The sequence below is a fragment of the Rhinichthys klamathensis genome, unplaced genomic scaffold, assembly GCF_029890125.1.
Source record: "Rhinichthys klamathensis goyatoka isolate OS25496 unplaced genomic scaffold, OSU_Roscu_1.1 h1tg000060l_1, whole genome shotgun sequence".
Lineage (NCBI taxonomy): Eukaryota > Metazoa > Chordata > Actinopteri > Cypriniformes > Leuciscidae > Rhinichthys > Rhinichthys klamathensis.
This window is the reverse complement of record NW_026606605.1, coordinates 2,164,856-2,191,447: the sequence shown is the minus strand read 5'-3', so window position 1 is coordinate 2,191,447 and position 26,592 is coordinate 2,164,856. Positions and strand designations below refer to the sequence as shown.

General features: G+C 39.9%; 1 protein-coding gene across 9 annotated transcripts in view; it reads right to left on the bottom strand.

The window, feature by feature from the left end:
- The window catches only part of trioa (trio Rho guanine nucleotide exchange factor a), a 134,269-nt gene that overhangs the window by 81,931 nt on the left and 25,746 nt on the right, over window positions 1–26,592 (bottom strand). For 8 of the 9 annotated variants that reach the window (XM_056249624.1, XM_056249626.1, XM_056249625.1 and 5 more), the window contains exon 2: window positions 23,349–23,402. The exons of the other annotated variant lie outside the window; for it this stretch is intronic. In XM_056249624.1, the coding sequence (XP_056105599.1) occupies window positions 23,349–23,402 (54 nt within the window). The remainder of the gene's footprint in view (window positions 1–23,348; window positions 23,403–26,592) is intronic. 9 annotated transcript variants of the gene reach the window in all.

Here is a 26,592-nt window from a genome sequence, read left to right as displayed (position 1 = left end):
CAACGCGTCGACTTCATCGATTAAGTCGACGCAAAAAATACGTCGACGCAAAATATGCGCGTCGATTCGTCAGACCCTAAAACAAAGATGGCGGCGCCAGAGAGTAGTAGCTGACTGGATTGTTGACTATACTGCGCGCATAACATACATAGCGCGCGTACGGCAGAGAGGGAGAGAGCGAGAGACACACGCAAGGTCTCTCGCTCTCTGCCGTGCGCGCTATGTATGTTATGCGCGCAGTATGTTTTGTCTCGCATGCGCGCTCAAGATTCTGGGAGATTTGAACTAATTTGCGGGCATCAGGGAGACGCTCAATATGCGGAGGACTCCCGGAACTTCCGGGAGACTTGGGATGTCTGAGTGCGGGTTTCTTCCCCCCCGGCGTACATTAGTACATTCACACCAGGAGCGGAAGCAGGAGCAACGCGTGAGCAACAGTGAAGCGCGGGTTTCGGCGCAGAGTCTTAATTTGCTGCTGCCTACGCTCAATTAAAGTGAAAGCATACTTTTGATGGACAAAATAAATATGATTTCACCCAAAAAGTGCAGAAAATGCACATAATTTGCATGCCTGGTGTGTTTTAACAAGAACTGGAGAAGGGTATGTATGTCAGAAAAGAAAATGAAGACTCAAAAATATTTATAGAATTTTTTTATTGAATGCTAGACATCAAGTTATTATTTTCATCTTAAAGAAGAATTACAAGATGCACTTTTTTCAGTAAGCTAGGCCTATGTGTTTTCAAGGCTTCAAAGTTTTATTGAATGCTATACTCTGACTAAGAATGCATTACTTTGCACTTGTATAGTCTTTTATTTTGGAATTTTAAGAGCAATAAACATATATTGCAATGTTAAGGAATTCATGTTTTTTCATTCAGATATGTAAATCAACATGTATAAATTGCTATTAGTCAATTAATGGGGATATAATCGATAACCGAATCGAAATCGAATCGGACTGGAAAAATGAATCGTTAGATTAATCGATGCATCGAAAAAAATAATCGCTAGATTAATCGTTTAAAAAATAATCGTTTATCCCAGCCCTAATTCTAATATGATGATTTGATGCTCAAGAAACATTTCTGATTATTATCAATGTTGAAAACAGTTGTACTTCTTAATATTTGCCTAATATGGAAGTGGTCTCATATTTCTCTTCCCGTCACACTTCCTTACTGTGGGTCAGACTGAAACACACGAGGGTCACGGGTTCAACGAGTGTGCGCCCGTGTATGTGTTTGTGTGTGTGTGTGTGTGTGTGTGTGTGTGTGTGTGTGTGTGTGTGTGTGTGTGTGTGTGGAAGCCGCTAATGGCATGACGCATTCTGCCGGCCACGTTACTGAGCACACTAATGAACCCGTCGTCCCACACCAGCCTCACACGACTAATGACTCCACTCATTCGTTCATTTCCGACTGGTCCTGATTCCTGATGAATGAACAGAGGACAAATGAATCTTGAACAATTCTGTGGCTGTAATGGACTGAGCTGATGTGAAACGGTCGGATACAGATTCAATTCCAATTTTGATACGACTCACTCAGGAATAATAATAATACATTTGGGCCTGCTATAGTGCATAACATCCATCACTGAACAAATTTTTAAAGGGGACCTATAATTCCTTTTCAGAAAGTCTTGATTTAGTTTTTTGGGGTCTACTAAAATGTTTTCATGATTGAATAAAAAAATAAAAAATAAAAAAAAAAGATGCATTGTTGCAGCTCCTCTCTTCCCAGTCTGTCAGTAACGCTCTGTTTAGTTCCTGTCTCTATGAAGCCCCTCCTACTGAAATGTGCTCTGATTGGTCGGCTGGACCAGTGTGTTGTGATTGGTCAACTGCTTTGAACATGTTTGAGGAATGTCCCGCCCCCTTACCATAACCGCCAGTTTCAACACACTACTAACTAACTCAACCAGGCCTCGCCCGTTTATTTTGCACATGCATTGTGCGGGAATTATTTAAATGAGAAATATTGTGACATACCCCTTCCCAGAAGAAAACTCAAGACTACAATTGAGGCTTTTCATAACTGGACTGAAATGAAGATTGCTATTGTATTAATCAGCAATGCTTTCCTAAAACTGCAACTAGAAGAACTGCGTGTATGTAGTCTTGTTTAAAGCCATTTAAACATGGATATAATGGCATCGGTGTATGTTTTACATTTCCACCCTGTGTAACCTCACATCAGTCAGTCAGATTAAATCACTTCAGCGCCGCTGACCTGGCTTCTTACTGGCGTGTAGCTTGCGTCTGAATCTTAGCAATTAGCCTATTAACCTGAGGAGCTCCAGAGGATTGAGATATCAAGAAGACAACCCATATGACCTGACCCGTCACCCTGCGAACAGCTGAAGAACTGGGTTAACACTTGAGATGGTGAATATAACCTACAGGCCACCGGTGGAGCAATGGGAATGTGAGGGATTCAAGACACAGATGACCAGGGACACTAGGGTAGACCACCGTGGAGCTTTACACCAAGTCCTAACTAGTTGAAACACAAAGCGTCAAACAGACAAAAAGAAGAAAAAACAAAACAAATGGGGGGAAAAGCGTTAAATTAAATAAATGGGTCAAATTGGACACAATGGGTCAAATGGGACAAATTGAAAAAGCACATCTCCAGGACCAAAAAAAAAAAACCTTTTAATAAAATAAATGAATTAAATAAAATTTGTAGTCTTCTGCTTAATCGGGAGACATATTTTTAAGGTTAGTTTATGTCTCAGTCAGGAACCGTCATTTGCTACTTGTTATTGACCAATATTTTTGGTGCATTTTACTAGAAGGCCTGTATATTTTAAACATAATCCTGCTAAACAATTTTGTCAACTTCCAGGAGCATGTGTGGATGGCTTCAAAGCGGGTAAAAAAAAGAACTAAAAGAAACAAAACTCAGATTTTGATTTCATTATGTACATGCATTTAACTTTCATCTACAGCAGACCTCACAGAGCCCAAGGTCTTCTCATGTTGACACAGCTAACGTCATAAAGCACGTTACCAAACAGGGTAACATGAACTGTGCAGGACTGAAGTGTACTTACAGTTGACAAACTGAATGAAAAGGTCAGCTCAGCTGGCTGCATTACAGTCTATGATGTGTGTGAAGCGTGAAGGGAGAGTCTTTTAGCGTGAACACAAAGCCTGTTTTTCCTACTGTAATGTGATCAAGGGTGAGGAGCACTTTCAGCCTCTGTTCTCCAGGACGGTGAAGCACATCAGACTGGTAAGAGGGGAAAATGCCACGTTGCAGCATTTGGAGCGCAGGACTAGCTTAAAGTTCACAATACTGGCCGAAACACACTCAGGTTGAACAGCAAATTATAACATAAAACGACCCTCGAGAATGAAAAGCAAATGAAACTCTCAATCCTCTAAACAGGTTTGGACTGTTCCATGCCAATCATGGTCACAAAGAGGCAGATCTTTGACTACCATAAATATAAGCGGGGCCTAAAATTAACACCCGCCAAGCGCCAAATGAACGTGAAAATTGGCATTGGGGAGTACAGTTGTAATCGAAATTATTCAACCCCCATTGCAAATCAGATTTATTGGCAAAATTTACAGACTTCCAGCTGTTTGCAATGAACAAATCAAACAAAAGTAATTGAATTAGCTCAACACAACAAATGTTTCAAGTGGTTTCCCCTCAACAGCACAAAGCTACAAAACAAGTGCTTCATTAGGTGCACCAGGTGTCCAAAAGTCAAAAGAATGGTCCAAAAAGTTTAGACAAGATATCATAAAAAAAGTATCAGCTGCATGCAAAGTGACCCACATTTGGTTTTCGACCACTGAAAATGTGTACAATTTACCAGTGTTCTCATGGAGCCACATTGAGATCCCCACATCTGTGGGATTGAACCATATAGGGCCTTTAAATTGAATATACCAAAAGCAAAGTTTCTTAAGAACCAGAATCTTAAAAGGATATTAAGATATATTTAATACTTCATGAGTTACAGGCATGCAAACTTAAGGGGAAAAAAACACAAGAAGTGCATTTTCCCATTTCTGAACTTTCACTGTTGGCATATAATGCAACAAAGATTGCTAAAGTCAACAGATTTGACTAATAGAGGTACAAATCTCTGTGTGAAATTAAAATAATTCTGCTGCAATGTTTCTGAAGTCATTATTTACTCTCCTGTAATTTGGCTCAAAATCTCAGGTAATAATTGTCATTTTGACCCCCCTCTACAAAATAGTGCATTACTCAGTAAATATACATCCGTGACATTTAATATTCTGTCTTTCTTCTTTATTTATGTATTTCTTTCACCAGATTTTTTTTTTTGGACCTCTGGTTGAGTTGACTCGGATATGACCCTCTTTTCATGGCCGGTAAAAAATATGTATGGCTGGTAATTTTCTTAAATCACCGCTGGCCATTGGCAGGTGTGGCAAAAAGTACGTTTTAGGCCCTGGATATATATAGTGAGTGAGAGGAGGCGGGTGTGTGTCAAACTGTCAATTAGCCATCTGAGAAAAGAAAGGGCAAGAACATGCAAGCTGGTATCGATTCTGCAGAAAAGAAGTATTGGAGCATTTCAACACAGAAACAGAAACAGAGGGGAGTCGCACTCACAAGACGCAGACTATTTCTGTCCTCCCTCTCCATCAGTCTGTCCTTTTTTCTGTCATCCCCTCCTTTCCTATAGACTTTTCTGCACATCTTATACCTTTTTTATCTCTGTCTCTTTCACTCGTGATGTCTGAACTTTCTATTCTCTATCTATACAGTAATAATAAATGGCTGAGGCAAGCACCGGCTTTGTCCTGCACAGTCCTGTTGAGCTACAGACATAAAAATACCTCAAAGCGACTTTTAGTTTTGCGATCCGATCACTGAAACCACATTCAGAGGTCATCGGAAATGCGTGTATAAGAACATCCAAAACCACTTCCTCCTGTCTGAAGTACAACCACAAACACTGAGACAATATGTGCATATTTAAGAAGAAAACATCAGACAAAACTTCACCGATCCAGTAAAGATTGTTTGATTAGGGAGACATCCAAAATGTGGCCCGGAAAAAGGCTGGGAACCACTGGACTGTTTGGTTGTTTGATGACTAGTTGAAAAGGGAGATGACAACTTCTCTCCCAACATACTGAGACTAGAACAGTGAAAGGGGATATTTAGACAAGAGAGAGAGAGAGAGAAAGATGAGGATAAAAATAAAGAGAGAAGCAGCTAAAATCACAGCAGGAATACAGACAATTAACCTGCGCAGACACATCAGGAGAGCAACCTCAATGTGGAGGAGTGAAGATGCAATTATTCATCATCAATCAGTCATCTGTCCCTAAATGGTCCCTATACACTTCATATATAATTACGGCAGAAGCAGAATCTTCTCATATCTATTTATGGTGCAAACTAAGCAGAAGTACCTAAGAAAATTGTTACTGACTGACCAGCTCTGCAGTGATGTCATCGCCCAGCTCAGTTCTCATCCAATAGTGTCAGTGCATTCAAGTCAATAATATTGTTGAATATTAAGTGTCCCCAACTAAGCAAGCCAGAGGCAACAGTGGCAAGGAACTCAAACTCCATCAGGTGACAGAAACAGAGAAAAAGAAAAACCTTGGGAGAAACCAAGCTCAGTTGGGGGACCAGTCCTTCTTTGGCCAAACCAACAAACATGATGTGGTTCCTTCTGCCTGAAGATTGGTATACATCATGCCGGCATATTATATTATGTCTGATTAAACAACAAAATGTACAAAATGTGATTGAAATTTAATAATCTCAAATTTAGTTATCTCAAATAATTGCAATAAGATCAAATATCAGTGATTAGACTATTAATAAATCGCAACAGGCCTACTGATTTTACATTTTTCATAACGTATACCTTGCAAACCAAGCTACAACCAATCCACAACCCAACAAAAACTGCTAGTCATTCTGCTTGGCTAGTAGCATGAACGGTTTGAACCAAGACGCACCCCTTATCGTTTCACCAATGAAGAGTGTTATCCACAGATGGTGGTTGGTATCAAATGTGCCCATGCGCAGCGTCAAAGCTTTACCTGGCAGCTGAATCAGTGTGTTGCCCGTCTGTGCGTACTGCCACCTGTGGTTGTCCAAAAGTGACGCCACATTCTCGTTCCACCAGCTGGACAGTGAATCGGCCTCCTCAACAACACCACAGTGCAGGTACATGACTACAGCTTCTGCCACTCCACTGAGAGGGCACGCCAAAGACTCGCTGGGATTCCTGAACGGGTCATGTGAACCATGACAAGCACCTTGAAACTTTCGCCTCAACGTTCTCAAAGCTGTAGGAAGCGATAGTTTGGCTCTGCGTGAAGACTGTGCTCCTGCTATGCTAAACCCTGGCATATGTAAGCCCCTGCTAACAGTCGTCTCTGCTGGATTTAGAGGAGAACAGGCTTTGTCCGGGTCTGTTGCTAATCTTAATACTCCACAGAGTGAGTTTGACCTGAGAGGGGTGGGCCATCACATCTCAACAAGTTCATTTACCATTTCCCAACCACAGCAGGGTTTCCTAAAAACACACATCAATAAGCACTCAAGTCACTTTAATGGTTTGAAGCATCGCTTTAAAGACACATGCTCTCTTTCTGATATACACACTACCAAATGGTTTAGAGGGAAAACAAAAAGGGGAAACTTAAGTATGTTCAAGATAAATCCTAAATGTATCAGAAACGACTGCTCAAACTAGTGGATTAGCCTACACAGAAGCTGCTTAGAAAGTGATTAGCTCAGGCATCCTCTCTCAAGCCTGCCCATAACAGACAACAGAAGGCCTTTAGAAATGAAGAGACCTACACTCCTGGACAGTGAAAATAGTCTTCATGTGTGACATTCAACTAATAAAACTGAGCTAAAGCCATTTGTTGCACAAACAAAAATGTAGAGGATTCAAATAACACACTATTAATCTGGCCAGTACACCTGATGACTTTTTTTTTTTGTTATTAATCGGGCAATATTAAAGTTCTATTTTGTCTAAATAAATTAAAATACACAAAAATATATTTTATTTTTTTGTTAGTTTGTTTATAATTTTACGCCATGCCTACCACGGCTATATTCATGGCGAGAGAAAAAAGATATAAAAAATAAATAAAAATATAAAACAGTCAAATATAAAGTCAAGTACTTGTTTTACAAGACGTTTTTAAAGTTTATCTTTGATAAAAATTCTATAACTAAATCTGATCTCACTTCATTAAAAATAAGGGTGCTACGATTGATCGTTATCGGCCGATAATAACTTTATAAAGTTTGATCAGTGGTCTCTATAAAGGCCAGAATACAGCAACCCTACAGCAATAATGCTGTGCTTGATAATTAAAAAAAAAAGTTATTAAAAATGCATTAAGGCGTGAAAGTGATTCTGTTCCCTAAGCTGATTTCTGTGCGCGCGCTCTGAGAACACGGACAAGCAAAGGGTTAAAAAGCAAGCACATTGATGTTAGGAATAATTGGCCTATTTATATTTCGGTGATCGGTATCAGTGATCGTATCGGCCAATACTGCTTTCAGAGATCAGTAATCGCCCCAAAAATCCTGATCCAAGTACCCTTAATTAATCATAAAAATCAACTGAAAAGTAAAGAGTCCTCAAGACATCACAGTCCATCAAAAAATGCTTCAGCGATAAAGGGCAAGACGGGCATAGAGGATCTTCACCTATTAACGAAAACTTATGGGTTAGTCAGTCTGGAGTGGCCCATTTCAATCAATTGTTCTAAATGTTACAAGTGAACTTAGACATCACAACACTATAATATACAGTAATGCATGCGTGATGAATGAATCATTGGTGTTGATAGCACATTGTGATGGGTGTTGTCTAGCTCTGAAATTAAATAGAGGAAATGGAGAAAGCAAGTCTGCAAGTCAAGAACAGAATGTTCCTCTTTCAATATAAATGCATAAAAAAACAAAACACGCACACATACTAACCTCGGCTAAACAAAATATTCAAGGTGTCTATAACAAAAAAAAAAAGACTTCCAATTGTTTAAAGCCATTTATATTTTATTTAAAGAAATGAAGGAGGTCCGTTTGCAATGCATGGCATTTTTGTATCAGGAAGCTCATTGTGTTTATCTGTTGCGGATTGTAAAGGGAAACCTGAACAGGTTACTGGAATAATCCAATATGAAGAAACAAAACGGAGGAACAAAATGGCTTTTATTACATGCATGTAATAACTTGCATGTTTCTTCGTGTTGAAAAACACATATCAGGTTTTCCATGTCTACTTAATTAACACAGCCAACAAGCTCTTGCAACACAATTAAATCTCCCAGACTTCCACTAAAAAGAGTGAAGTTGCATTAGACCTCTAGAGGGGTGTGTGTGCACGCGCGTGTGTGTGTGAGGGAGTAGCATGACTCATGGCACCCTGGTCTCCAGTCATGCTTTATCCAGACATTAACTTTGAATTTGAGAGCAAACTGGTGACTTTTAAACCACAAAGTCCTCTTCTGCTCCAACAGATGGTCTGGAGCGGTTCAGAGCTCGCACATGCGCTGGACGCTAAAAGCACATTAAGAGGTCAAACGTCACCTGGCTGGTGTGTGGCTGCGTTTTATCTCAGTGAAATCACTCATCCAGACCCAACACTGGCTGAAAGTTTCAGAGTCACAACAACATGAGCCGCTTATATCTGCCAAATGCATCATGTTTGCACAGTGACCTATATCTCTGTCCTGCCTGAGAGGAAAAAAATTAACTTGGATGAGAAAAGATGAGGGGATGAGGGAATGCATTTGGAAAAGAATGTATGTCAAAGCACTAATCGGACAGGATTAGTTTTCAAAAATAACATTCAAGTTATTAATATTAAAATTAATTGTTAAGGCCCTGATACACTAAAGGCAAAGTTAATTTGCGTTCTTTGCTTAGGAGTAAAAATAAGTTGGAAATGTGTGTTGTTAGTGAACATCTCCTCTCCGCACACACACTGCTGAGAGCCACATTTAGCTGAATATGTAAACATGCTGCAGCGGTGAGAAAACAGCAGTTCAGAAAGCAGTTGATCATACTGTAGCAACACGGATATGTTTGCACAGCTTCAGCACTCCAGGCAAGTCACGTCACGTTTATTTACATACCACTTTATGCAGTGTAATGCTTTAAAGTAGGGCTGCACGATATTGAAGAAAAATGCGATAATAACTCATTAAATAATGCGATATTCAATATGCGATACGATAATGCTTAAAGTGTGTAAAATAAATTCAAATTATCTTTAAAATAGATTCAAAATTATATGACCTACATACATGTTTCACATTTTTTTGTGGCAAGAAAACATCCATACAACTTCTGAAAGAGAACAGCAGTGTTTTACTGTAGCATAAGTAGTAAGTGTCATTTTAACATCAGTGTAAAGCACGGGTTTAGGGTTTCAGGCAGGCCTACATTAGGGTTATTTAACAACAGAAACTGAATCAAATGTAAAAATAAAACACTGCTTAGTTTTCACTGTATGAATTAAATATACAGTATATTGATTCCTATTAAAGCTACAAAAGTTATTCAGTCAAGAGCAGTCACAGTGTGATTTTCTCTTTGTCTTTTGTTCATGACCCCAGTTATTGCAAGCCGGTGCGATATGCATATCGCGAGATTTCGATAATTTCGATATATTGTGCAGCCCTACTTTAAAGCAAGCGGCTTTACTGTTTTCGTCAGCGTTTCTTTCAATTAGAATTACAGCTTCATGTTCTACTATAAAGCAGCTTTCCAGTGAGTTCATGTTTTTACTTCTGGACGTCTGACTTTGAGGGACTGAACAGAAGAAATGACCCACAGAAGATTTACACGTCAAAGAAGGCGGAGCCTCAGAGACACACCTACCTATTACATCATCGTACATTGATGATGTAACATCAATTAAAGGGATACTTCACCTCTGGAAAGATGAATGTGTATTTAAAATGGGTCCGTTATGTAGAAAAAATGTGAAATTATTTTTGAATTTGGAGCTTTCTAGACTGAGAAAAGACAGAAAATGTATTTTTAGCTTATGTGGATGAAAGACAACAACTCCCAGAATGCACTTGCTTCGCTGCCCTAGGAGGCCACGCCTACCGGTAACCAAGCGCACTAGTTAAACAACAAGTCTAGGCTACTAGTGAGTCTCCGTGATGAGTCTGCCCGAAAATGTGTTTCGAGATCGCCCAAAATGTCCGGGATTCGGCTTTTGCGTTCTACAGTCGCCATTCATTATGTTTACTGTGGCGAGCAGGACGAGTGAGGGCCGCGGGAGACCGGCGCGAGGCCGGTGGCGTGATTACCGATGAGCGACACCTGTGAGACGCACCGGTCTCGTATCTCTCACGGAGGAGCGGGAAATTTCTTAGCAATGTTAAAACACACATCAACCGATCACTTGTTTAGGCGTTCATGTAAACACTACATTCAGATTCACCAATCGGAATGAATTCAGTTAGATTGAAACAAAAGGTGTGCATGTAAACAATGAATGGCGACTGCACAAAGCAAAAGCTGAATCCCGGACATCGACAGCCGGACATGTCCGGGAGAAAGAGGATGGTAACCCCTACTACTCAGCTTTCTCCACAGAACAAGAGCCATAGCTTAGCTTCCAAAAAAAGATGGCTGACACTATGTGTGTATTCTGTGAGTGAGATCCCTCTATGGGCCGGGTGAGAGCATGCGGGACAGCCTCTACTACTGACTGTAGTCTTTAGCCTCTGGCCAAAAAATCCTCCGATGACGCAAAATGACGATTTTTGCATCATCAGAGGATTTTTTCCAGACAAAAAATACATAAATTTCTCGTCTCAGGGGGATATGAGGGTGGAAAGCATGGTAATTCAAAAATACTACAGGTTTTCTACTAATACAAAGCTTAATGCTAAATCCTGAAGTATCCCTTTAACATTTACCAGCCAAAACTAACTCATTGGCAAGTTTTGGCCTGATTTTGTTTGATGTCACATCAGTTCGAATTCGCTTGAAGTACATCGGGGCCTTTACGTATAGTTACGGTATTCAAGAAAGGTCAAAATAAATGAGAAATACAGTGAAAAATATATATTTTTTATATTCAAATATACAGCAATTACAACATTCCTATCCAAATGGGAATACATTTCTCAGAGGACACCTGATTAAGCCTGTTAAAAGTTCATTTCAACGAGGATTAAATCTCAAAATATGTCTTCCTCATCCGAAAACGCATTCCCTCAGGTGAGATGAATGTTGTAATTTTGATAAAAACCTCTTCCATCTCCTTTGTTTACATTCCGTTAAACACCGCAAAACCACACGCAAAGAACAGATAATATGCAAAGAAAAGGGTCGTATTTGTTGGGACATGTCACTTCTTCTTGTAAACCGCATCTGTAAACATGTATCATCACCTCGTAAAACCACTTCAGCTGTATTCTGTCCCTGTGTTTAACCCAAGAGAATATAACGCCCATATGCTGTATTAAAGTCCATCCTGACCACACACACACATTCACACTCCAACCACTTCTGTTGCCATGGAGACAGGCCTGTACTGTACATTCCTGGGATATTTCAGGAAAAGGAAGTGTGAGAATTCTTCAGATTTTCTATGATGAATCACTTGCTCTAGGAAGCAGAGGTGAACACAGGCGTTCATCCATTCACTTGCCCTACAAAACAGCCCCAAGCTCCATTTAAGAGTTATGAAATACAGCAACACCACCTTAGAATAATATGGGATCTCCTTTAAACAGTGCAATAAGAATATTTCTACCATTTTGATTCATTATATTGCTAACAAAAACAGTTTATTTGCCCGATTTACTATCTCAACACAAGTTGGTAAGATTGTTTTAATGTTTTTGATGTCTCTTATGCTCACCAAAGCTGCATTTTTTAGATAAAAAAAAAAAACAGTAAAGACAATAATATTGTGAAATATTACAATTTACTACTGAACAAAATATTTAAAATGTAATTTATTCCTGTGATCAAAGCAGAATTTTCAGCATCATTACTCTGGTCTACAGTGTCACATGATCCTTCAGAAAGTTCATCCGTTGAAGTTTGAGTTCTTACTGACTCTAATCTTTTGAATGGTAGTGTAATAACCTGCTTCACATTTGTTTTCGCTCACCAAAAGGGCGGCAGTGGCTCAGTGGTTCATGTCTACAAACCGGAAGGTTGGTGGTTCAATCCCCGGTTCCACCTGACCAAGTGTCGAGGTGTCCATGAGCAAGACACCTAACCCAAGCTGCTCCCGACGAGCTGGATGCCGCCTTGCATGGCTGACACCGCCGTCGGTGTATGAATGAGTGTATGAATGGGTGAATGTGAGGCAATATGTAAAGCCCTTTGGTGGCCATTGGGTCTGTGAAAGCGCTATATAAATGCAGTCCATTTACCATTTACCAATCCATTGTCTTTCAAGTGCTCCCCTTCGCCCTCATTCTTGTATATAACGACCACTTTTCATGAGTCAATCCCTTATGGATAAAATCATGTCCAATCCTACAACTTTTGTCTATGAATTGAGTTGTGTCACTCAAAAATACATCCGATAACGGAAGAAAAATGGCTTGCTTTTCATACAAAACTACGAGAAGACCTTGTTTCAGAAGAAAATTAAAGGTAAAAGTGAAAATGAAGGAAATCAGGCGTTGTAGAAATCAAGTCACAGTAAGGGACAGGAAGAGCAAGAGAGAGAGTAGATCCGGTGACAGTGAGCTGACAGTGATGAATGCAGTTGTCACTGCGGCCCGTCGCATTCGTGACACTGACAGACCTTCAGGCCTCAGTAAACTACCTGCAATCCTTCACTCTCACTCGAAGTGTGTGTTTTCTTCCCACGCTTCAGCGCTCAGTTCTCTGTTTACTTGTCATACCTGCTTCTCCTTACTGAGGAGAACTACCCACACATCTTGTATATCTTGCTTTTCTCAAATTCCCTCATTTGATATGTTTGTTGTTCCACTCTCACATGCAAACTAACTTAAAAATCAGAGCAGAAACATTAACAGACCATTCAAAATGTTTTTTTTTTGACATTGTGATGGTAAAAAAACAAGGTATTTGGTCTATTTCTTTACCTACTTCAGAAACATTTATACATTTAAGTAAGGAATAATTGACGACGAGCCGATGAATTATTAGAAAATAATGCTGGATAGTCAAAATAATGCTAGAAAATGCTAATCCACTAATACTATGGTTACTTACCACCTCAAAACATTGTTCAGATGTTGTATTTCAAGACATTTGTCAGGTTTTTGTCCTTAAAACTTGTGTATAGGACTAATTTCTTACGCATCTCATCTTACGCTTCCGTTGCTAATTCCAAAATGTAATTTTAGAGCTAAAGCTTGAGCCATTGATAGCAGACTAATTAATGCCGTCATGAGAGAGAGAGAGAGAGAGAGAGAGAGAGAGAGAGAGAGAGAGAGAGAGAGAGAGAGAGAGAGAGAGAGAGAGAGAGAGAGCATCTTTAGTTATAGCGAAACTAAGTTTATCTGCTCCAAGTTATTACATCGCTAATGAGAAATGTCATGTAGCTTTTAATTTTCAACTTTATTTTACTGATAAAATCGTCAGATCAGCGTTGACATGTTTCTGTGCGAGTGTGTGTCCGTACTGGAGAAAGAGTATGTGCTTTCCGTAGTTAATAAAAACTAATTTTGTGACAAAAAACATGGAAATAATTTTGCGTTTTTATCCTATTGTTTACTATATTTATTTGATTGGTCAGTGCCATTGTGGGTTGTGGGATGTTAATTGGGATTAAAAGTCGAGAAAAGTGGAGATTATGACATTTTAAATTGCCAACGAAAAAAAAAGAAAAGAAAAACAGACTGAGAGAGACGTGACTGAGAACTTGGGGAGAGTAACGAGAGATCCGTTACTTCAATCAGTCCTGTGGAATAATTCATGTAATAATGTTCATTAACTTGAGTCATCAGATCACTAAACGAGTCTGTTGCCTTTTCCCCATTGCGAGAACAGAATAAAAGATGAAAATGGTGGATAAAATTAGAGCATGACGGCACACAAAGCGAAGGATAATGGGTATTTGTGGCGCAACCTCTGCTTGAGACATATAACTGCAAAGATGTGCATATTAATATCTGTGGATTTCAGAGGGCAAACATCTTTACATTTCATATCCATCTGTTTTTCCATGTGCTTTCACACTGCCAGTGAGCATTTGATGTTGCTCTCTCATCTGGCTGCTCCCTGCCAGCTTTTCTGAGGTCAGGCCCCCTAATAACAGGGTAGAGAAAACCAGAAGCTCACGCAACACACAGAGAACCTTCTGAGAGAGAGAGCAAATGAAACAGACTAGAAATAGTCATAATTCAAAACAAATGTCTTCTAATAATGACACTCTAATAATACTAGACATCCCTTCCTCAACATTTTGTGAGCGTCGACAGACGTCCCCCAACTGACTAGACGTTTTCTGACAGGTATTTGGAAGTTATGTAATGGACGACTACAAGACTAGGTTGGATGTGTAAAATGGATTAGATTGATGAGACTGATAAACAAATATACAATGACATTCCTGCAGGATTGAAATTTCACAATATCAATTTTGACACCATAACAAAAAACAATATGCTAATAAACAATTTAATTAAAACTAATCATCATATATATTATTATTATATAATATATACACTCACCGGCCACTTTATTAGGTACACCTGTCCAACTGCTCGTTAACACTTAATTTCTAAGCAGCCAATCACATGGCGGCAACTCAGTGCATTTAGGCATGTAGACATGGTCAAGACAATCTCCTGCAGTTCAAACCGAGCATCAGTATGGGGAAGAAAGGTGATTTGAGTGACTTTGAACGTGGCATGATTGTTGGTGCCAGAAGGGCTGGTCTGAGTATTTCAGAAACTGCTAATCTACTGGGATTTTCACGCACAACCATCTCTAGGGTTTACAGAGAATGGTCCGAAAAAGAAAAAACATCCAGTGAGCGGCAGTTCTGTGGGCGGAAATTCCTTGTTGATGCCAGAGGTCAGAGGAGAATGGCCAGACTGGTTCGAGCTGATAGAAGGGCAACAGTGACTGAAATAACCACTCGTTACAACCGAGGTATGCAGCAAAGCATTTGTGAAGCCACAACACGCACAACCTTGAGGCGGATGGGCTACAACAGCAGAAGACTCCACCGGGTACCACTCATCTCCACTACAAATAGGAAAAAGAGGCTACAATTTGCAAGAGCTCACCAAAATTGAACAGTTGAAGACTGGAAAAATGTTGCCTGGTCTGATGAGTCTCGATTTCTGTTGAGACATTCAGATGTTAGAGTCAGAATTTGGCGTAAACAGAATGAGAACATGGAACCATCATGCCTTGTTACCACTGTGCAGGCTGGTGGTGGTGGTGTAATGGTGTGGGGGATGTTTTCCTGGCACACTTTAGGCCCCTTAGTGCCAATTGGGCATCGTTTAAATGCCACGGCCTACCTGAGCATTGTTTCTGACCATGTCCATCCCTTTATGGCCACCATGTACCCATCCTCTGATGGCTACTTCCACCATGTCACAAAGCTCTAATCATTTCAAATTGGTTTCTTGAACATGACAATGAGTTCACTGTACTAAAATGGCCTCCACAGTCACCAGATCTCAACCCAATAGAGCATCTTTGGGATGTGGTGGAACGGGAGATTCGCATCATGGATGTGCAGCCGACAAATCTGCGGCAACTGTGTGATGCCATCATGTCAATATGGACCAAACTCCCTGAGGAATGCTTCCAGCACCTTGTTGAATCTATGCCACGAAGAATTGAGGCAGTTCTGAAGGCAAAAGGGGGTCCAACCCGTTACTAGCATGGGGTACCTAATAAAGTGGCCGGTGAGTGTATGTGTGTGTATGTATATACAGTATATATATATATATATGTGTGTGTGTAAGCGTGTATGTGTGTATATAAAAATTGGAATATCGTGCAAAGGTTATAATTTTGATGATTATGTCTTACAGCTTAGGAACACCCCAAATTCGTATTTCATGAAATCAATTAAAAAAAGGATTTTAAATACAGAAATGTCAGCCCTCTGAAAAGTATAATCATGCATATGTATATACACTCACCTAAAGGATTATTAGGAACACCATACTAATACTGTGTTTGACCCCCTTTCAGAACTGCCTTAATTCTACGTGGCATTGATTCAACAAGGTGCTGAAAGCATTCTTTAGAAATGTTGGCCCATATTGATAGGATAGCATCTTGCAGTTGATGGAGATTTGTGGGATGCACATCCAGGGCACGAAGCTCCCGTTCCACCACATCCCAAAGATGCTCTATTGGGTTGAGATCTGGTGACTGTGGGAGCCATTTTAGTACAGTGAACTCATTAGCCGCTTTCCGACCGGAGGGACTTTTGCAGTTCCTAGAACCTAACGTTCCTATAACCCTTTTTTTCGCGTGTTCCGACCGGACTAAGTTGGGGATTTTTTAGTTCCTCAGACCGTAGTTCCTATAACTCTTTCAGTACCTAGTCTAGAGCGAGGACTTTTTTAGTTCCCTTTCCCTAGGTCTACGTTGATTGGTTCAACTTATAAGTCACGCCCACTGTCAACACATTTTCTTCACTGTCTGTTGCAATTCGCCTATGTAGGCTATGCTAACTCATAACTTAAGACAAACATAACGCATTCAACCAGCTAATTGCTAATGCTTGCTAAACTTACCCGTCGTTTTGTTTGCCTCCTGCGCTCTGCTCTTCTATCTTCTTCAATCATATTATTTAAGATCATATTACGCTGGAGCCTTCATCTTCTGTGTTTCTCTGTACAGAACTCAAGATCTTTAAACGCCGCCGTTCGTACTCGTTATTTAGGTCCCGGCAAGGCAGAACAAGAACATTCCGATAGCCTCCTCCACGCTGGTTTGTTGTTGTTGTATGTGGCGCCGCCGCCGCCGCCGTGCTTGCGTCACTCCCTTACCCCTCCTACCAGTTCCTATGACCACTTGGCCAGTGCGAACGCAAACAGAAAAACCGAGTTTGGGGGAGAGTAGTTCTTAGAACTGTTTAGAAGTGGACAGTTCCTATAACTAAGTTCCTGTAACTACTTGGTCGGAAAGCGGCTATTGTCATGTTCAAGAAACCAATTTGAAATGATAGGAGCTTTGTGACATGGTGCATTATCCTGCTGGTCTAGCCATCAGAGGATGGGTACATGGTGGCCATAAAGGGATGGACATGGTCAGAAACAATGCTCCGGTAGGCTGTGGCATTTAAACGATGCCCAATTGGCACTAAGGGGCCTAAAGTGTGCCAAGAAAACATCCCCCACACCATTACACCACCACCACCAGCCTGCACAGTGGTAACAAGGCATGATGGATCCATGTTCTCATTCTATTTACGCCAAATTCTGACTCTACCATCTGAATGTCTCAACAGAAATCGAGACTCATCAGACCAGGCAACATTTTTCTAGTCTTCAACTGTCCAATTTTGGTGAGCTCTTAAAAATTGTAGCCTCTTTTCCCTATTTTTAGTGGAGATGAGTGGTACCCGGTGGGGTCTTCTGCTGTTGTAGCCCATCCGCCTCAAGGTTGTGCGTGTTGTGGCTTCACAAATGCTTTGCTGCATACCTCGGTTGTAACGAGTGGTTATTTCAGTCAATGTTGCTCTTCTATCAGCTTGAATCAGTCGGCCCATTCTCCTCTGACCTCTAGCATCAACAAGGCATTTTCGCCCACAGGACTGCCGCATACTGGATGTTTTTCCCTTTTCACACCATTCTTTGTAAACCCTAGAAATGGTTGTGCGTGAAAATCCCAGTAACTGAGCAGATTGTGAAATACTCAGACCGGCCCGTCTGGCACCAACAACCATGCCACGCTCAAAAATGCTTAAATCACCTTTCTTTCTCATTCTGACATTCAGTTTGGAGTTCAGGAGATTGTCTTGACCAGGACCACACCCCTAAATGCATTGAAGCAACTGCCATGTGATTGGATGATTAGATAATTGCATTAATGAGAACTTGAACAGGTGTTCCTAATAATCCTTTAGGTGAGTGTAGTTATATATACTAAATATATTAGTTTCACCTTTTAATTTGAATTGCCGAAATACATTAACTTTTGCACGGTATTCTAATTTTTGAGTTTCACCTGTGTGTGTGTGTGTGTATGTATATATATACACACACACACATACACATTTTTTTTGGAGGTTGGGATTTAATTAGCATGATAACAGTTAAACAACACCAGATTCATTATAAATGGCTTCCTTAAAAGTCGACTAGTCATCCAGGCAATCCACAGGTTGATTTAACTAGACTAGTTGATTGGTTTTGCACATCTCTAACCATTGGAACAGAAAAAAAGCTTAATATAATTCAAAGTAATGAAAGAGGAAAACATCATCCTTCTCAAATTCTTCACCCACCACTTCACTAGCTACAAGCTTCGTCTTTTTTCTGGCCCTCAGAGCAGCACTTTTTATTTCAGAAGCTCATCAGTCTCCATCCACCGTTCCCCCGCCTGAGCAGTTTGAGTTCCTGACCCACAACACAAGCTGATCGGGTCTGAGCTGCAGCTCTTCTCTGTTCACTGCTCTACCACAGTCTTCTGAGTCATGTATTCCTCAAATTCTCTTCTTCTCATCCCCATACTCTACATAATAAATGCCTATCCCTCGCCGGCTCCTCCCACCCAAATTCTGTCCATGTCCTCCTATAATCACATCCATGTGTGTCCGACACCGAAAGAACTGGAAATCCTTACAGCTCATCTCGTCTCAGTGATGATTTGAGGTCCATATAAGGCTATGGGAAGGAAATAAGAACCAACAAACCTTTTAAACATCTTTAGTTTGAAATAATAACGATAATGTAGCAGCTAATGAGCTAAAATTATTACAGCTCGCCAAACCTTTTCCAAACCAATCATTAGAACAAGCAGAGTGACTTCGCATCAGACTCTGACTGACTGAGTTTTCCCGTTACTGAAATTCCTGAGCCTCCGTTATGACCGTTACGACTCATAAAAAAAAGGAAGAGACTAAACACAGTTTAAAAAGTGCAACACAAGTGCCAACACTAAGCCCTAATCCACATACTGTAATCCAGTGAGCCAAAACACTTAAGAACCTTATGTCGTACTATCCCACTCCTTTCCCCCATCTCTTCAGTTTAAAATAAGACAGATGACACACAACAACTATAAATCGTGTAATCGTAACAAAATACTCAATTAAACCATCTCAAATTAAACCCACACATTTCACTTCAAGTGTGCTTTATTGTCAAATTTGATTATTTATTTATTTATTTATTTGGACAAGCTGGGTTTGTGCAAAATGCAAATGGTATAAAACTTAAATTATGTTTAGGACACGGACATCAATGTTACAAGGCATGCAGCTTAAGACCGGTGAACTATTACTTTTCTAAGCATTTAGACTAGTTTTCCACCTGGTGGATAATAAAAGAGCTGTACAATTTAAATTAAAGAAAATTAAATATAAATTAAATTAAATTAAAATGTAATAAATAAATTAGAAACTAAAACGTTTAAATCTACCCAAAATCCAAGACCAAAAATAATGTTTATTTTTTAATCAATTGATTAATCAAAATTATTTAATAACTCAACACTCAAATAAAAACGTAGTTTTATACAACCATTTAAATGAGACAGAAACTGACAATTTTTTTGGGGCAATTAAAAATGCAAAATACAAATAAATTGCAAATATTTTAGTATATTACTGTAGATATTTTACCAGTGCCCCATTTGTTTCGGAAAGGACTCTTAAAAGTGTGAAATTTACCTCTATTTTGCCCTGTCAGCTGCTGCTCATGTCACAGCTCTTGGTACGGTGTAAAAATGTATAAAAAAAATTATTATCATTATTTTGGTGAAAGTTGTGGAGATTCAGGTCTGTGTTCAGAGACTCATCAGAGCACTTTAACACTCAGATCCAGGCCTATCTTGTTTGGACAGTGATCTCCTGTGACTGTGACGTCAGGACAGCCTCTGAGCACATGTTTGTGTATCTGTTGGTCATGTGCTTTGTGGGTACAGAGAGGGGCAAAAGAGTCTTTGATTGGGTGGGTCATGATGTCTATTGATAGAAAGCACAGCTGCACGACCCAAGCAACTTTTCAGTGTCAGGATGTTTGTGAGAGAATGTGTAGCCTGTATTGCACCATAAATACTCCATTTATAACAGTAAAACGCCTGAACTGATATGGTCTTGTCTGAAAATGTACTCTGTACTGCAGTAAAATTCTAACAAGAGATGCAAGTGGCTCAGTCTCTTAATGGAAGCCATTTTGGATTAAATATTCAGAGACAGCAGTTATTCTTTGGCACAGAGTCATGAATGCTTCCTGCTGGGGGCTCATGTTCGGAAACTGGTTGACACCGAGAGGTGAGAATGTGAAAAATTACAGCAGCTGAGTCGTGCTGCTTCAGCCAATAATCAGACAGACAGGTGCTCCATCAGCCAATCAGCAGCAAGCACAGCTCAGCAGCAGCCAATCATCAAACATGGAACCTTCATTATTCAAAACAAGGGTGTAAACAATTAGGTGGTTCACCATTCCATCAAAACGCAGATATATTTGCCCACAAATCACTAAAACACAATGATTATGTTCATATTACCATCTGTAGTACGTATACTGTGTGCAAGTATGCCAATTTTCTGTATAAATGAAATACCTGATTGTGCAGTACACTAAAAGGTCAACATCTTTTTCTTAATTCAGTCTTTGATTAAACATTGTTACACTCAATTAAAAAGCAAATGACCATATTTACTAGAGAGACAACGACTGGAAACCACTTCCAGAATGAAAGCAAGGTCATGTGACAATGTAGCTGACATATTTGTCCTGACATTTTTGTAGCAATGAAGCTGAGATATTTGTACTGACATTGCATAGTTACTGCTTCACATAACTTGGTGTTCAATTCCGAACATAGCCAAAGGCACAAACACAGTTGTTTTTTAGGTGCGATTTGCATGTTTGAGCTGAGAAACAAACTATTCACATATTACCCCCCAAAAAAGCACTTTATTATGAATGCAACAACAACAAAAAATCCGCTGCTCAAAAATGTCTGCAGGAAATAATGCAACAGATGGTGGGTGAATTATGCATCACTTTACATTATATATTAACGTTCACATTAAACTCTCAGCTGTGTTGTCACAGTCCTACCAAAAAGACACCATCTCATGAGGTATAAAAAATATCCTGTTTTTATGATATCAATCACTGGTTTCTTTATAGCAACAGGTTCTTCGTATTTTCCTAACATTTTTCATAAATGCTCTTCAAAATAAATGCAACTTTTTGCAAACAAATAGTGTTGTAGCGTGACAAAAACCCTAAAATGCGGATTTGTCACATTGCATTGTTCACGCAGAGTTAGAGATGAGTGAACTCTCCTTTATCTACTTCAACAGTCAATTTAAAAAGAACCGGTTCAAAAACAATTCACCAATTTATCTGAGCCCTTGTTATAGAGACATATTTAGATAAACGCTGCTGTTCATCACAAAAAAATAGGGTGTTTCTCATAGGCAGAGTGTGTGTAAGGCTAGACGTGGACTTGAGACTAGCGTGGAATTTTCTCACTCAAACCACCGACTGCTGCTTCTTCTGACTGCTTTTTTAAGAGGGAAAAACTGTCCATAACTGCTGGTCTAGGATCAGTTTTCTCTGTAATAAAAGCACATTGGCGGAACAGATTTGGTGTTTGGGCTCTTGAGAGTGTCAAAGGTTTATATTTACAAAGTGTTTTGTAGCGTTTAGCAATGTAGCCAATCAAAAACATATCTGTTGATTTCTTGAACTCAATGGCCAATCAGATGTGTTTACACCTGGTGTAAATTACCAAAACACATCTTAAAACCAGGACCCAAGTTAGAATCCCCTTTTTTGCCATTTTTGACCAGCGCTGAGTTCTGCACGCTCACAAATCCTCTCGTTATAAGTTAACTTTATGACATTATGTAGGCAAAATAAGAGATTCACTGTACAGTCAGCTTCATTGATTATAGCGGAAATGTACAGGATCGCAATGAACTGATATGAGTGACCTCTTTGTGCGCTTTTTAGGCGATATATAGTCAATTCAGAATTTAAATAAAACTTTTGTTTTTCTGCATTAGGTGAGGCAATGGTTAGTCATTATTCGAATTGGCTGCCATGATAAATCACGCATACAGTATGCTTGCTTTTCAGTACAAATTTTAGTGGTTTGAGAATGTAGATGCTTTAATAATATCATTTATCAGAAGCGTTTATGCTGGGATGTGTAGATTGAAGCACGTCTTGCCTTACCCTGGAGTTCGTTCACTATCCGCCTATGATGTTTCTGGTTTTATTAGCTGAATTGAGTGTAAAATAACATTTTAAAAGATTCAAGTTACTGGGATGAATCATTGTTTATGGTAATTATAGATCAGAAACACTGCTTTGATTGTAATAATACATTATTTCATCTGATAGTCATGCATTTAAAAAGATAAATAACATTCTATACGCCATTTACTAAAATCAACCAACTACTTTATCAAGAGTAACTTGACCAGCAGAGCTACTTCAAATTACGAGCAGCTTGCCAAGCTACAGTTTCACTTCCCCGACGCTGGATACTATTACTTTTATAGTAGTACGGACTGGTTATTTGGAGAAGCATAGTTTAGGGTAGTAAAACCTTTCTTACAGCAAGCACAGGCCATAAAAGTGTTCATGACAGAACTGCTGGATGTCTCGCTCTGAAAACACTGGCAGATTCCTCCCTATTGCGCACATGTGGTTCATTTTAACCCCGCAAGTGTGAACTGTCAACATTTCTGTGGCTCTGGGAGCAGAGATTTCCTGACTCCAAGTCACGTCAGAGATGTAAGGAATGTGTATCATACACAACACATGCTCGCGATCACTGCACTGCACTACGGACAAGGACAAAAGTTTATACGAATGGACAAAGTCAGGGTTCAAGTCGACTGTTCTCCATCCTCACACCATTCCACTCATCGGCAGTCTGTGTACACACAACGTCACACACTTTCTTTCTGTCTGTTTGAGGTTTATCCAGCAGACATGATGTTTGCAGTGCTTCCTTTGCAGAAAGAGGCATCCAGTCAAAACATCAAACAGAGACCAGTAACCTCAAACATGACAACGTACAGACAAAAAAAAAATAATATGCCAAAATGTGTCGAGCAGAAAAACACAGGTGAAAGTAAACGGCACAATGAGATGTTTCGATGAAACTTGAGGCCAATCGGATGAAAGAAAACACCATGTACATAAACTATCAACCACTTTTGAAGTTATGTACCTGTTTTCTGATTGGAGACTTCACCTTTGGGCTCACATTTTGAAAGCGCACAATCTATGGAGGAAAAACAAAAATAGATGAGTTAGTAAGATAGCAGCTTCACAGATCTCATAAATTAGAGCTGATAGTTATGATTTATTTGTATGTGTATCATTGTAATTGTATAAAAGAATATAATAAAATAAACATTATTAAAGGGATACTTCAGGATTTAGCATTAAGCTTTGTATTAGTAGAAAACCTGTAGGATTTCCGAATTACCATGCTTTCCACCCTCATATCCCCCTGAGACAAGAGATTTATGTATTTTTTGTCTGGAAAAAATCATCCGATGACGCAAAAATCGTCATTTTGCGTCATCGGACGATTTTTTGGCCAGAGGCTAAAGACTACAGTCAGTAGTAGAGGCTGTCCCGCATGTTCTCACCCGCCCATAGAGGGATCTCACTCACAGAATGTACACATAGTGTCAGCCATCTTTTTTTGGAAGCTAAGCTATGGCTCTTGTTCTGTGGAGAAAGCTGAGTAGTAGGGGTTACCATCCTCTTTCTCCCGGACATGTCCGGCTGTCGATGTCCGGGATTCAGCTTTTGCTTTGTGCAGTCGCCATTCATTGTTTACATGCACACCTTTTGTTTCAATCTAACTGAATTCATTCCGATTGGTGAATCTGAATGTAGTGTTTACATGAACGCTAAACAAGTGATCGGTTGATGTGCGTTTTAACATTGCTAAGAAATTTCCCGCTCCTCCGTGAGAGATACGAGACCGGTGCGTCTCACAGGTGTCGCTCATCGGTAATCACGCCACCGGCCTCGCGCCGGTCTCCCGCGGCCCTCACTCGTCCTGCTCGCCACAGTAAACATGATGAATGGCGACTGTAGAACGCAAAAGCCGAATCCCGGACATTTTGGGCATTCTCGAAACACATTTTCGAGCCACTAGTAGCCTAGACTTGTTGTTTAACATCTGCGCTCTGTTACCGGTAGGCGTGGCCTCCTAGGGCAGCGAAGCAAGTGCATTCTGGGAGTTGTTGTCTTTCATCCACATAAGCCAAAAATACATTTTCTGTCTTTTCTCAGTCTAGAAAACTCCTAATTCAAAAATAATTTCACATTTCTTCTACATAAATGACCCATTTTAAATAAACATTCATCTTTCCAGAGGTGAAGTATCCCTTTAAATACAATTTCAAACAAGTTTTAAAAATGTAATTAAAATTTGAAAAATGATGGTCCTTGCACCATCAGTGCTTTGCCCCTGATGAAATGTACTTACAAAATGATTACTTTACCCAATATTTGAGAGTGCTGTGCATTTGTATGCTCATTATGTGATCATTAGCTTAGAAACATGCTAAAAACAAACTCTCACTTGAGGTTCCACTTCCATGATAGATAAATGATGCCTTAAAGCTGCTGTAGGTAACTTTTGAAAACATGTATTTGCTAAAACTGTCATTATGTCCTGACAGTAGAATATGAGACAGATAATCTGTGTAAAAATCAAGCTCCTCTGGCTCCTCTCAGTAGTCCTATTGCCATTTGCAAGAAATACACGCTCCCGGTCAGAAACAACCAATCAGAGCCAGGAGGAGTGTCTTAGCAGTGTCAGTCACGCTCGAGTACGCGCTGATCACACCCCTCTCATGCACAGCGAGAGCCGTCATTCAAACTCAAGATTGCCGGCGTGCTGCAGCTGTGCTTATGACGGAGAAACAACCTAAACTGCCAATTCTCGAGTGACACCTGCTCATAAAACAAAGAGGTAAAAGGAAAAAGACTGATGACGATAAACAAGCGAAAAAGAAAGAATTACACAGAGCCCATCGACTCGGTGTCAAAACTCGAGCCGCATAACATGTAGATAAAATGTCACGCACTCTGCTAAGCAACAATTGAAACCTGCTAATTCACTGGCTTGTCATGTTGCTGAAATAATGTAGCACACCTTATCTAGCATTATATATCGCTAGAATAATTACTTACATGCTGTAACGTTAGTTACCGTTATATTAACGTTATCTTACTAGCTATTTATAACTTATAGAAAGAGTGCAACGTTATAAAGTTACATGTAGGCTATTGCAAAATACATAATGATTTGAGGACCAAGTTTGTAGTCAAAGTATGGGCAGGCCATAGTCAATGTAAAGCATATTATTGACGTTTAGTCCCTATTAGTGAATGTGCCATATAACTTTTTATCCGCTGTTAGCGGTGGCCCTGTTTACTAGCCTGCGCGTTCACGACAGGCTCCGCTGTGGAGGACGAGCTGTGGAGGGAGGGCTGTAGCGCAGCAGAGAGCAAGGGGGTGGGACCTGTAAGTTGTGCTTGTTCAAATTTTCAGGCTAAGTCAACGTTTTCTCAAAACTCCCTACTGCAGCTTTAAGTCAGCTGCCTATTGAATAACAGCGTACTTTGTTTTAATTTAAATTAAAGGGGTGGTTGATTATGATTTCACTTTTCTAACTTTAGTTAGTGTGTAGTGTTGCTGTTTGAACGTAAAGAACATCTGCAAAGTTACGACGCTCAAAGTTCAAAGCAAAGGGAGATCTTTTATTTGAAAGAAATTGCTTTTTAAGGACTACAACACGCGGCTGGTAGGAACTACACAGCATTCCTCCCGGGTTAGTGACATCACAAACCCTAGAATTTACATAAACCCCGCCCCCCGGAACGCGATTTATAGATTATCATGACAGAATATGTAGACTATAGACAGAATAACTACACATAAGCTACATAAATTCATTAACTAACCATTCAGAAACGTCCTGTTGCATTCTACATGGTGTCACCTCTTCTTAAGTCTCTCCATCTTTGTCTGACTCCGGTTTGAACATAAAAGGCTTTTGAAATGTTCAGTGCATGTGTGTGTGAGGTAAAAGGACACAAGCTGTTGAAGCTCCGCCCCCTGTGCCGGGAGCAGCAGCTCATTTGCATTTAAAGGGACAATTTTAACATGATATATGAAAATATCTGTGGGGTATTTTGAGCTAAAACTTCACATACACACTCTGGGGACATCAGAGACTTATGTCTTATCTTGTGAAAAGGGCACCCCTTTAAATGTCTATGCTGACATCGTCTTGCTGAAAGACCTTCACAACTTTTAAGGAGATTAAAAAAACATTCCCACCCCCCACAACCAGACACCAGAGAAGAACAACATTTGACTAACTTCACTTCTGCTTTACTTGAAGATGTGAAGCAGATTAAAACCACACTCAAGCTCTGGAAAC